General features: G+C 37.4%; 1 protein-coding gene across 2 annotated transcripts in view; it reads left to right on the plus strand.

Annotated features, from left to right (window-relative positions):
- NR3C2 (nuclear receptor subfamily 3 group C member 2) overlaps positions 1-14,222 on the plus strand; it is a 220,806-nt gene that overhangs the window by 117,947 nt on the left and 88,637 nt on the right. For both annotated transcript variants that reach the window (XM_085313177.1, XM_085313176.1), the window contains one exon: positions 5,339-5,478. In XM_085313177.1, coding sequence (XP_085169303.1) covers positions 5,339-5,478 — 140 coding nt within the window. The remainder of the gene's footprint in view (positions 1-5,338; positions 5,479-14,222) is intronic.

The following is a 14,222-nucleotide window of genomic DNA, read 5'->3' on the forward strand; positions in this document are numbered from 1 at the left end:
ATCCAAGGTAACGTAGCCATTTCTGCAATGTCAGTCTCCTTAGTAGGCATAGTAGGATAAGGCCCAGAGAAACCTAGTCAGCAGAATTTGCAGCTAGGTTATTTGGCAGCTTGTACACCTTGCTACCAAAGTTAGAGGGTCGGCGTTGCTCTGCCTGCATGCGGGAGTTTTGTTGCTGAGGCTCAGGGGTTTGTTTAGTTTCTGTGTTTCTCCTTTAACTCGGCATTTGTAGAAGTCCCATGTGACTGCTTTCTCTTCCTAAAATCTGATTATTTCATCTCTGCTTTGACTCCTCTATGCTTTCTTGGTCCGCTGACAAGAAGATTGGTTTATACAGTCTGACATTTAAGAAATACCATTTTCCAGTCTGCTAATCTGCTTTACTCGAGTAGTTGTAGAAGAGAACCAGGGTACATTCCCGCACTGAAACTTTTTAAGAGAATCAGGCTACACAAGATGAAACCGGTATTAGGAAATGGTAAATGCCACTGATAGAGACTGTGACAAAGATCTCCATGTAGTGGTCAAATAATCTGTTGGACAACTCATTTTGACCAGTATAACATTTCCTAAATGTAATGTAACTTCCTAAATGCTCCCAGGCACCGAGGGTGGCCCCGGGCTCCCCTCACCCTCAGGCTTCCCTCAGGGGCCTGAGCAGGTCCCAGGCTCTGGCCCTAGGCTCAGCCAGGCCGGCCGGGTCACAGGTTTTGAAGTACCGCTGAAATCCAGTACGCGGTTGTTGCTTTGGAGCACAGGAGGGTTCGATTCAGTGTCTGTGCGTGTTTCAGAGTCAACTGGGACGTGGTCAGGTGCCAGCCCTTGGAAGAGCTCCAWCCATGACCTGGGGCTTTCCCAAGAAGCTGATCTGGAGCTCACAGCTATTAAGAAATGAGATGACGAGCTAGAAAAAAAGCCTGCTGGCAGGCTTGTACATCTTGAATCTGCTAATTTTCTTCCTCTTAAAGCTTTCCGAATGTGGTGAAAATGTGATGCTGATCTTGCGTTCTTTTTGGTTTTGTTTTATTTTTGTTTTATTTAGGTATATGTGGGTTTCTTCTACTTATTTTATAATGAGAAAATTCCTATATCAAAAGGAAAAGTCAATGTATGTGAAATTGAACAGGACTTATTTAGATCTAATAATAATAAAAGCACTTGGAACAAATTGGTTTGGGGTTCATTGGGTTCGCTGTGGCTTGTGCTTCTCTGGTTTTATCATCAGAGCAGAGAGGTTTGTTCAAACTTTGCTTTTGTATGACTTCAAAAGGATAATAGCCTATATAATCAGTGTCAGCTTTTAAAATGCTGGATTATCTGTGGTTTTATTGACTCTTCTTTACAAAATTTGTTATTTCCAATTAATTCTCCATATAACTGTTACTAAAGGCAACTTGCAAAGATGCAAATGGGCTTGATGGCAATGGCTAGTCAAGGTCAGTAATTAACTGCCAGCGTTTGCACTGTTGAAGATAGTAGATCAGGCTTATTCCTAATCACATCCGCTACGACGTGGTAAATGCTGGTGGAGCCATCTAAGCTGCCATTTTACAAATCATTTAGAGTATTCATTTGACATCATTAAACTCTGACCTTTTTTTGCAAAATTGTTGTTATAAAATATCTATGTTCTCTTGGATTTCTTGTACTTGAGTTGTACAATTTTTTTTTTTAGGTTAGAAATACAATGGTAGAGGTATAAATCAAACTGTAGAAACCATTGGTATCTGAAAGCAGTGATGACACACGCAGATGAGCTATGGCACCATATCGTCTTTGTTATTTTTTCAGTTAGGAGTTTCTAATAAGGGTAGATTGCTGRTAACAAGGTATTTTGGGGATCAGAAGTAGTTCATTGCCTGAAAGTTCAGGAATAGCGTTAGAAGAAAATTTTCCATTTTTTACTTGAGTGTTAATCCTAGATTATTGGTCCTTTTTATTTTATTTTAATTTCTTTTAAGTAAAGTACATGTGAATTATTTTACTTATTTTGGGGGYTGGAAATGTTTGTGATTTCTTAAGCCTGATAAACATATTACCTGTCCTCCCGTGCAATAGATGAGGCACATGCAATTCTTTCCTTCTAAAAAGTGAATACAGCCCTATTTTGATGCGCCGGTTCTGACATTGCAACTGTTTTTTTACTGAGTGMTGATAGGAATTGCAACCTATTGTAACATTTCTCATATATTAGTAGAATAACAAATTTGTAAGATTGTAGATGGGCAGGCTCTCAGCTATGTGGGCAGTGAGTTTTGGCAGGAAAAAAGTTCATCTGATGCTCCTGATGAATGGGTCTTTGAGCTGAGAACTAGGTAGCTCTGCACAAACATTATTTTAACTATTTTTATTACAGGTGGCACAATTTGCTGTTTTGAAACTGTTAAGTGTCTGAGCAATACTTGTCGGTCATTAATTTGGCCTATAGCAGTGTTTTCGCTTGATTGAAGATTAAAAGTCTCAATCCTGCTGCCCTGTAGATGTCATATGATTTAGGGTGTCATTCAAGTGCACATCTGGCAGTAGCCTAACTACTGTCCAAGAAATCAATTTTAAAGATTTTGATCTTTGTTTATGGTATTGGTTCTTATTTGAACCAACTGTTATGTTTTTCAAAAGAGAAAACTTTTCACCTCGATGCTGAGAGTCAAACTGAGCTACAAAGAAAGAACTAAAACTAAATTAAGGTATATACTTGCTATAATCTACTGAATCCGGTGTCTAGTTTTTATCTATTATGTATCTTATCTATTAAGTCCTTTTAGAATAAAAATACCTCATCTGTATTTTAACCTATTTAGCTTTTGAACTGATTAAAAGGGCATATGGAAGTAAATTGCATTTTATTCCAGAATATTAGGCATCCAGCTGTGATGCTGTTGCTGAATAGTTGAATATATGCTTTGTATTGAGACTGTACCTGTATCTTTCAGCTGTATTCAAGCCCTTCATCTAGATAAGTCCTGTATGGAATATGCTATAGATAATGTCCTAGGCAGGCAATGAACGACGGTCATGGATCAGCTATTGTCTCAATTTGTCTTCACTGTTTTTCTTTTAACTAATAATTCTGAAGAATGTTAAAGGATAACTTATATTGGAAAAAAAAATGCTCCCCCGCCTTCTGCAAATGTTATGTGACAATTTGTTTGCAACTAAAAATAATAAATATTTGCATGTGCATATGTGCATGTACACACATATATACATGTGTATATATTTATTTTAAAATGTTACTGTGATATCCTGGAACCTTCCCTTTCTCCACAGGAAGAGCTCCCTTGCTGAAATACCTTTCTTTAGTTATGAAAAGAACAAAAAAAAATACATGGATTTTTTCAGGATAGAAAGACTATGCATTATAGTAGTCATGTGGTAGGAAAATTTTTACTGGTTTTAGGAAGAAATGGGAACATGCAGCATCAAAATTACAAATGCCTCAAGACATTGCAGTGGTATGTCAGAATTGAAATGTTTAATTTTTCAGGCAAATGATTGCTGTTTGCAGTGAAAAACGCAAAAAAAAACTCGTTTTGAAGGAGTTAGCTTTCTGAGCTATTGACATTTTCTCGAGAAAGCAGACACCTCTTGAAGAATTTTGCTTGAATTAGAGAGTTTTTTCCACATAATAAGAACACTGTTGAAGGGGAAAAAGGGTTTTTTACCCATTTCCCTTTCTTAGCCTAAACAAATCAAAATGTAAAGCTAAAWTACAACATTGAACAAGTAGTTCTGATAAATCTTTAGGCACCTAACTTTCTTTACAGAGATATTAATACCGTGTGCCCAGATATGACTGTGACTTGAGCAAATAAAACCTTTTTCTAACATATATTTGGTGAGGCTTTCCTTTGTCTCTCTAATAGATGAGCTAATGCCATCACCTAGCAATTATCAAGGAGTGTTATGTTAAGTAATTAAAGGATAAATAGCRTAAGGAATAAAACTAGTAAATCTAATGGACTAGAGAACAGACAAGAAGTATTATTTTGAACGTTTTGATTGGTATGGTAATGCCATTTTTTAAAAGCCATTTCCTTTGGATGTTACAGTAAAGCTGCAAGCYAGCAGACTTGTGGTCCTTGATCTAGAGTGACATTTGTTCTATGCCTCTGGATAAATCATTTGACCTCTGTATAGCTCTTTAAAGGAAAATATAAAATGAAAAAAGGCAGTGTATGCAGACTTGAAATTTCCTAAGCAAGCTGRTTATCTATGTTTGAATCAAGACTACCTGTGAACTTTTTCCAATGACTGACTGACAAATACTCTGTGAACTGCAGTGTGAACTATCAAATTATTTCACTACTGATGTAAAATTTTTCGGGGTTGTTTTTGTAATTGTTTGACATCATTCAATATGTGAAGAAATGCAAGAGGTCATACTTGCCAGGAGAAGAGTRACTAGACTGAAGGAAAGACTCTCCCCAGCCTTTCCGAGGCGTGGGAGGGGACGCAAAGCTTTCTTCTCCTTTAATCTGGCACATTTCTCCGAGCATGCAGATTTTATTAGGGTGGCGTTTCCAGTTCCCTAGGGAAGGAGGGAGGGAGGAGACTCACTGCATCACGAGATGTGAGTTGTTTTTGAAGAGCACTGTCTTTTAAAGCTGCCAGTGGAAAATATTTCCTAAAGATATCTTTGGAGAGTCATGGTTAAAAACCCAACAACAAAAATACCCCATTTTAACAATGTGGTGCATAGTTCAAGCTGGGTTTGCAAGATGCATCAGTCTGTAAAACTGTTTTCCAAACCTCYGACCCTTCTTTTCTGGCACCTGTGGTACTATGCAAAGATATTATATGCTTGTAGAATGTAAAAATGCTTCAGAACTACCTCAGAATGTAASCTGTTTGATTACAGAAATATTAGATACAAGCTCAAGGACCGTTGCGGTAAGCCAGAATGCAAACAAGAGAGTGCATACCACCTCACTGCACTGTTCTGTAAAATTGTCTTAGCAGTTTTATTATGGCTACGCTTTAACTGTAAAGACTTAAAAGAGAAATAAATAAAAAATTTTAMAAAAAGAATAGAAAATTTGAAGTTATGTGGTCATTGACAATCATTTATTTTTCTTCTTTGTTTCCAGTTTCAGTCATCTGCCCTTGTGGTAACTTCTCACATTAACATTGATAGACTATGGATATTTTAAAACAATCTAATTTACTAATTAAAGCATTCATGTGTTCAACCAGAAATTGCCAGAAAGAGTTGTGGTTTCCTAATTGTTAAGTACTCTGAGCAATATACCTGTTGTAAATACTTTGCATTATGGCAGGTGTGATTTGAAATAGTCATAACTGTTTTATGTTTTTGTTTGTTTGTTTTTCCCTCTAGTTCTTCACTGAGAAGTGTATCAACTGGATCTTCAAGACCTTCCAAAGTGTGTTTGGTGTGCGGAGATGAGGCATCTGGATGTCATTACGGGGTAGTTACATGTGGCAGCTGTAAAGTTTTCTTCAAGAGAGCAGTAGAAGGTAAAAAAAAATATATATATATATATATATATATATATATATATATATATATATTATACAAGTATACAAAAACAAAATACGTGCCTAGAGAATTTTTTTTACACCCCTCCTCCCCCCCATTTTCCTATAGGTTTTCTCTTGTTGATAAAGTTCTGTCATTAATATGAAACAAGAGTATTTATTGAATGGACTCCAATTACATGTGGTATTACAAATGTAGAATATGATATGATGTTTTCTAACGTGTACCTTTTTAAAATGATACATTGTTTCACTTTATGCACTACTTAATGAAGATTCTGYTCCTTTACTCCCAATCTGTGACTTTGAAAAATTTCTACTGAGTGTGAATATAATTGACGTAGACATACTCCTGCCTCTGCTATACCAGAGGATGAATAGGGATGTCTCATCATGCTTTGACAGTGTTTTATGGGAGCGCGATTTGCTCAAGTCAGTTATCTTCCTGTGTGCATCTCTGGTGCTTTGGACTCATTTATTCATCTGTTTATCTTTTGCAAAAGTGGCTTTATGGTACTGCAGTGGATTGGTAAGGAAGCAGGAATTGATCATCGTGCCTTTCTTAGAGATCACGATGCTCTACTCCTTCATTAAGGACTAGGACTTTGTATTTTAACAGCTTTGTCATTACACAAGTGATGACACATGAGCTTAGCTGACATCTTTCTATTCTATGTTAGTTATGGCATAGCTAGACTTGGGGTGTTAAGGTAAAAGAAAATGTTTTAGAGACTTTGTAAGCAACTTTTTCAAGTGATGCAAATAAAWTTTTAATACGTGATTGAAAGTTCATGGTATGTAAAGGGTATAAGTACTCTTTACATAAATATTATTTACGTAAATACTGTATGGCTTTTTGACATCTTTGCTGTTGAGATGTTCTTATAAACTACCAATGAAGGGGACTATATTTATTCATTTATTTTGATGAAGAAAAAACCTGGAAGGAAGAAAACAGGTTCTTAATGTGGTRTCCAGCTTGTGCTCTGAGAAGAGAGATGTTGTGCATGATGTGATTAATTTCTTCTGTGGCCTTTAAATCTGCTACTAATAKCAATTGGGATTTATCGCTCTGTAAMGTAGACCTGGAGGACTTGGGGATACACTGCATCAAGTCCTCATGTAATATCTGTCCATCTGTCCTCAAAAAGTGTCAAACTAATTGAAATAAACTTCACAAGGTTATACAGGCATGGAAAAGGTTCCCTCCTTTTGAAAGCATTTTCTCTAACTGTTGTGCRGTAGCTAACCTTGATGCTCTCATTCCCTAACTTTTGGCTTAATTTTTCGATGACTTAATGTATTCTGTGAACTGGAAAACTTGATTTAGTTTTACTGATTTCCTCCTTGTGTCTCCRCCCAAAATCTTGATGGATGGGCATTAGGACAGACGGGTCTAGGTTGGTCTTGGCTATAAAATATGCATGATGAAAGATTTTTTTGTTTGTTCTGTTTTGATTTATTTGGTTGGTTTTTTTTAGCACACTTACACTCATACTGTGTGAAGTGATAGCACCTTTTGTTAGATTTCTTCCTCCTTCCCTGCCTTCCAAGGGTTTTCTTCCCAGTCTTAAGTCACTGTACTTTCAAGGTCCTATTTCTCCGTATTTGCCTTCTTTCTCATGTTTTCTGTTCTTTCTGAGATAATTTGATAGATATCTATATCTTACTTTACAGAAATTTATGAAAAATTTTGGAGGATTCCCTGTGGGAGATAACAAAGCACTAAGATTAGGWTTTGACATCTCAGAATCCAAAATTAAGAGAGGATTACTTTGTAATCAGGCATAAAAGTCTATCTAAAAATGTAGTTGTTATCAGTAATTACTGAAAACTTGCCAGTTAACAAAAAGCTCCCCTGCCCCTCCAACAATTCTGTTTTCCCTAATAATTGAAGATTAAATTGGTATAAAATGCATTTTTAGAACTATTATATTCATATATGGGTTCCAATCTGTGGTATATGAACACTGCCTAGAKAGCTGCTCGATATGCATGTGGCTGTGAGCTGTTGATGCTGCCAGTTGTGTTGTTGTTACACAAATAGTGCAAGTTTGGCACCACTTCRTTATATGTTTGTATACGTTTCAATATATAAATGTTATATATCAAATCATCAAATTATTTAGAAATGTTTCTTTTTGCATGACTTTTTCAGTGTTAGTAGAATAGGRCTTGATAGATTTCAGTAAAATTTTGAATTTTGGCTTCAATCTTCCTATGTTTTTTGTGATCTTTTTAAAGGTTCTTGTGGGATTCCACAAGTCATAAAGTTGAACATAAAAGTAAGCTGTAGCATACTAGCAAGAAAAAGTTAAAGGAATGAGGAAATCGTACTCTTTCAAGAGTGGCCTCCATCTCCAGTTTTTATCAAAATGAAAGCTAMATTTCATGCCTTTTTGAATGTAGTAACTCTCCTCCCTGATGGGGAGGAGCCTTTTTCTTCATCATGTGGTTAAATGAAGTTTTTTTTTATTTTAGTTTAAAAATTATATACTGGTAAGCCTTCAAAAGGTTCAGTGGGATGGAAATCATGGGAGAGAGCAACTGGTGTTCAGGTGGGAGAACAAGGGCGGGTAGATGCCAGTGGTGTCAAAAAGYATGGAAACAAATGCGAGTGAGGCAGATGTGGAAAAAGGGAACGTTACGTGCCACCCGGTCGTTCTGCTCTCGGCTAGAATTGCTAACCTGCCGTGAGTCCGCTTGGAGCGGCTTGTGTGTGCTAATTGCTTTATGTTCCTCTGAACTACTGTAAAACGGCCAGGTTATAACAGGAAAGGACAATTGCGTTGAAATTTAGAAACAAAACAAAAAAAACTACAACAACAAAGAGATTAAAGCTTTTATTTTCAAATTCTAAATCTGTGAATCGTGTTCGCAATGGATCTTATTTTTCTAGACTTGCAAAAATGTATTGAATTTAAGACCAGGAGATTTTTAGGCAAAAAAAGTATTAAAATGGGTTCACTGCTCACAGTTTTACGTAATTCAGACAGAATTCATTACAGGGATGTAAATTATGGAAGTGCAAAATTTTGGTATCAAATGAACTTGAACTTTTTGCTGAAGTGAGTTGATGAACAGGAGTCTAGTGTGAAAAAATTTGACTGTTCCATTAAAATAAGTTCAATCTGCCTTGTGAATATTGAAGTCCTTTAACCACATAGCTGTTGATAAATGCATACTGTAAGAGTTAAGAGACATTTCAGTGCACTAATTCTGATTTTCTAAAAAGATAATTTGATTTTGAAATTTCCAAGGTTTATAATTTTTTCCCCTGGAATAAGAATATTGTATAGCTTTCTGAATTACAGACATTGTCCTTCATAAAATTATTTCCACTTAGTTTATGCTAACTAGTGGAGTCATATGTTGAAAAGGTACTATACTGTGAGGAAACTAAAGCCAGTCTTATTTTCTCTACTCTGAACCAGCTTTCTCTAAGGAGAGTAAAGGCTTGAAGTCAGTATTCGCAGCTGTTCTTGTGTATGCTTTGCATTTTTATTCTTCATTTGTTCAGGTTCCAGAGAAGCATGAAGTAATCTGTCCTAAATGAAAATTATATTGCATTTTAAATCTCTGAAGTTAATCTTTTACTGTTCTTTTGGCCTGAATGTAGGAAAAGAGGAAGGCATGTTGTCATCTCCAAATGGTGCTAAAGGCTACAGCAAAATGACTGTTGTCTTCCAGTTGATTTGCATATTTGCTGGGAGATTTCTGGCTACTTAAAATTGAGAAATTAACAGTTTATGACATAATTAGTTATACTGAAGCTTGTCCTTACTTTCTTTAAATAGAAAGAAGTGATGTTCAATAAATTTCAGATTTTGTTGTTGATTTCTGCTCCACAGGATTTGCATTAAGGCTAGTTCTGTTATTTTATATCAGAAATGTAGGTCTCTTTCTGCCTGTGAAGTAGAAACATAGTCACAGAAGGAGGTTCTAGGGTTGCATTTCTTTTTTACTTGAACTTCTGTTATTTGTCTGTTCAAAGTAGGGGGAAATTTGGCTGAAGGAAGTTCTTTCAAAGTCTAATCTGATACCATCTTATTTGAATGGCCTCCTGAATATATGAAATAAGTCATATGCACCCCCGTGAGCAGGACAGTAACAAAGAAATTGTACCTCTGCTGAATGTTTGAGCAGCAGGTTACCCGAGACTTCCCTTGAATAGTGGAAGGGGTGAAATTTCTTGTGTAGCAATCTGTAAAGACTGTGCACAGCTGTGAGAACCACGCTTGCCTCAAAGCTAGGGTTACGGAGGAGAAGTGGCATTCTTCATCTGTCATCATGCCAGACCACTTTGAGAACGTAGGAATAAAATAACCTGGGCTGCAAGGTCCAGAGGCTCCAGTTGCACAGGGTAGCTCTGATGCCGCTGTGCGAGCTGCCGAGGCTAATCTTGCTGTAACCAACGTGAGCCAGTAGCCTGCTAGAGTCATGTTAGTACAAAGAATTGCAAATTGCTGCCAGCTTCAAAATTCACTAGTAAATAAATTCAGTTCTTTGGTAAGCAAAGGCACTATGCAGCCATTTAACAGTGGGTTAGATGCAGATAGTATCCCACAGATGCTCTTTTTTCGGAAGTACTCTGTTGTCTCTCTTTCCAGAAGGCACCACAAGAGGGGAAGTGGTATACCCAGCTTAATGTTTTTTTCAGAAGCAGATAATCCTACTATAGCTTTTCCATGCACTGTGCCTGAAGACATTTCCCAAAGTTCTATCTCCAAGTAGGAATTAAAGGGAAATTAAAGCCTCTTTGTGGGTCTCCTAAAATTTTTATCTGAATTGGGGTGGAAAAAATATCAAGCTAGGAGAATTTAAATGCCAGAATACCTAGCTCTTGCCAGAATACCTATGMTTAATTAGCATAACTTAAAATTTTTATAAAATATTGCTGATGAAGAGAAAAGGCTCCCCTTTTTTGTCATTTAAAGAACGAATGTTTTTTATGCTGTAGAAACTGAACTTGAGACATTGCAGAAGGGTTTTCCTGGTTATTTTGTGGTGTGTATACTCATGGATTTTATAGATCTGTATTACAAGAATTAATTAWGTATACAATTCTTTTCCATGGTGCTCTCTCCACTTTCTGTTCATTCACTATAATGGAGTCAGTGTTTTTCCATCACAGGCTGCAATTTTCATTTTATCCACTTTCAGAAGGTCTGTGACCCCTCTAAATTCATCATCACTCAGTATAAATGTCCATATGTTTTCATAGAAATTTCTGTGTGGAATTTGAAGTTGACTCTGTTCCTGACCTATTGCAAGAATCTGTTTTACACCCTATCGAGCAGCAATATTAGGTGAAGAGGAAGCAGATGGGTGATATGCTGGGGGCAAGTGAGCTGGTCAAATTCATGCAGCAGCTGCTACTCTACTTGATATGCTATGGTTAATAGGTGTAAAATAAAATTTAAAAAATTTTGTCTTTGTAGATTTGACGCTGCCACCAGATTTCCATGCTTTCATAGACATATACGCCTGCCTCTTTTTCACTCTGGCAGGCAGTACTGCTCAGTGAATTGAAGTTTTTTATTATTTCCTGYTCCTGATCAGCTTTAGTTACTAAGAGCTCACAGTTCAGGAGGTTGTTGGAGAAAGGAGCCAGAAATGTTTGCAGTGGGGCCCCCCAAAAAGGGAGAGGGGGAAAAGCAGGCAGCAAAAAGGGTGACACAAAGGAAAGCGTCCTTAAGGATGGAGCAGCTGTTACAATAGGATACTTGAAAGCAGGGGAGGGTGGAGTGGGAGGCAGAGGTGTCTGTGTGGCTGTTGGATGTATGTGGCCTGCATGACAAGCTATGATTTAAGCTCAAGAATAAATATTGGATATACGTTAAATGTCAGATACAGCACTGGTAGGGCAGGCGCATTCTGGTAATGTTTCAAAAAGGAGGTGGGTGGGAGGTTTGGGAGCCATCTAGGTCATACGGAGTCTTGGTTTTATAACTAGCGAAGAATGAGGAAGTTTAGCAGTGCCAGCTAGAACCACAAGATGGCTAATGGCTGGAGAAATGTTTTGAAGAAAAATACTAATATTTTACAACAAGGAAAGCTAGAAATCCACATAGATTTTTTTCCAAAATCACTAGTAATTTCTCCTCCCACCTGCTTCCCCCAAAACTTTCGAGTGTTCATAATTTTTTTTGATTATAACTGTTATTTACTGTGTATGTGGGTGTTGCTGGAGAGAGAGGCAAGGATGAAAATTCAAATACAGGCTGCTGTCTAGCCTTGAAAAATGATAACATAATGCTAGGAGGTGTGCATGCAACTTCTTTTCCCTCTGCACTATTTTGTTTGCCTTTGTTCCTTGTTTTATGAATACTAATTTCTGGACTGTTTCATATATAAAATAGTAAGTTATATCCATCCTGTACGGGCAAATCTGCAGTAAATGGAAAATATATGCAGTGGTGGAATCAATTTTTCTTAGATTATGGACTTCCATCACCAGAAATCCAAACATCATGCAGCTTTTCAAGTGTTTACTTTCTACATCCTTATAAAAGGGAGGTTTTGGCATTCTTACATTACGGCAGGGAACTGAGATCCATGTTTTTGTTGTTGTTCTGTTCCCTTCCACCCCCTCCTCACCCAAGGGTAACATTTTGGCAGACTGGTAGGTCAGAGTTGTCATCAACTAGAGGTAGGATGACCCTGTGAACATGTATGCTGATTTAAGACATCCACAGACATTTGTTATCTTCATACTTGAACTTCCATTTTTTTTCCCTAATTGTTTTATTTCCATGGAGGTTTGTGTTTCTTCAGGTAGGCAGAACTTTCCTCCTGTATCTTTAGTCTCCTGTGATGACTTTCCTTGTTTTGAGTTGGCAAAAAAGCTCATCAGAATGAAGTCTTTCTAAAATCATGTTTACTGATAATTTCCTTAAGTGGGAGCCTAGCTATTGAGAAATCTTCCGTCACTGAGGTATAATTGCTCTAACTTCTTTGACACAGTGTCGCTACTGTTTTGCAACTCTAATCCAACATAATTTTAAATAGTAACAGCATAAGGTAGCATTCATACTGGAGTTTGCAGCTGGACATAAATACGTATGCAAGAGCCTCTATATTAAGCAACATAAAGCAGATTGGATATCATAAAGGATATTTAGATGCTTTAGCTCCTTGTAGCTATGATACTGATTCTTAAGAGATACCACTTCATAAAATGCTGTTAGATCTACCTGCTTTCTAACTTTGCCGGTCCATTGAAACACTGTTATAGTTTGCACTTTTAGCAGAAAATAGGGTCTTGGCCAAATTCTACTTCCCTCAAGGTTCAGAAAATTTTTAGAGCCTGAAGAGATGCTTCCAGTCTCAAGTTAAGTAGCTAACAGCTGAAAGGGAATAATCCTGTAGGATACCTTCACTGTTAGAGATGAGGAATTTTGCACTGTCATGGCTGAAGGAAATTCCTAAACAGATAGAACCTCAAAATAAATATCTAGCTACATAAAGCCAGAAGCAAAACACCTTTTTTTTAAGTACTAATCCCACTTTAAATAGGAGGGTGGAGAAATAGCTTCAAAGCAAAAATGCAATAAAATGCCTATACTAATCTGTCTGTTATAAATGGAGAGAACAAGGCATCTGCTAGCATCTTGGATATAAATAGAGTGGGAAAAGGTAATGGCAGATCTCCCACTTCCTTAAAAGAAGCCAGGATTTCAGCCTTTTTTGCAGCACAGTTTTAGGTTATGGAAGATTGTGAACGCTTTTGCTAGGTTTGTAGTCTAGATTTGCCCATGTCAGTTGTCAGTTTTTTTTATAGACTGTGGTGGGGCATGGTCCATATTGAAGCTCACAGCTCTTTATCCTTAAGGAGTGGAAATTCTGAGACAGCTCTACGAGACAGAATCATTACCATTATTTACCTGGTTTTAGCCTATAAAATTGTTTGGTCCAGTCTGTTGTGCCTTGTTGCCAGATCGAAGGCACTAGGAAAGGGCATGTGGAGCAGCCAGTCCATTCACATCTTTCTCAAGGGTGGTCATGATGTGGCGCTTTAGTGTGTGCAAGACATGCAAAAAGTGAGCATACACAAGTCTTTTGCTCTGGTCTCTTCAAATGCCAAGGAAGGGGACAGGTTCTCCTGGAACTGGCCAGCTCCTGTGCTGCTGGTGCTGTAACAGAAACTTAACCCTGGCTGCAGAGTTAACACAGCAGCTTGGGTAACTGTTGAGGTGGTCACTACATGAACTTTCTTAATAGTGTGTTCATAACCTGCAGTTGCGGTTGTGTCTACAGAATAGGTGTAACTAAAGCCTGAAAACTGTGCTGCAAAGCGGAAAACTAAATTGAATTTATAAAAAGTAATCCTAGACCAACAACCTATGTGTATTCTATTCTAACTGTGGCCCGTGCATTAATAAACATTGCACATACACTGGGTTACTGCAGGTATAATTGGGGTGGCTATTTTGTATGCAGAGGATTGCAAAGAATTTCCTCTGCATTTGCTGCTTTTTGGTTGCTGAGTCAGGCAAGGCTGGGCCCTCARTGGGCAAGGAGCCTTTCTTGCATTTGCCCCTACTTTAGTAGGCAGGATGAGACATATAGTGGTCAAGGAATGGATTTAGAGAATAAGTCTGGACACTGGAGGATGATACAAAAGCCAAAAAAAAAAAAAAAAAAAAAAAAGGAAGGTTGTGACTGAGAAACTGGGAGTGCAAATGGAAGATTCAAAACCAGGGGGATGGCAGGAAATGAAA

Source organism: Rhea americana, unplaced genomic scaffold (assembly GCF_003343005.1).
Source record: "Rhea americana isolate MKP2758 unplaced genomic scaffold, rheAme1 scaffold_38, whole genome shotgun sequence".
NCBI lineage: Eukaryota > Metazoa > Chordata > Aves > Rheiformes > Rheidae > Rhea > Rhea americana.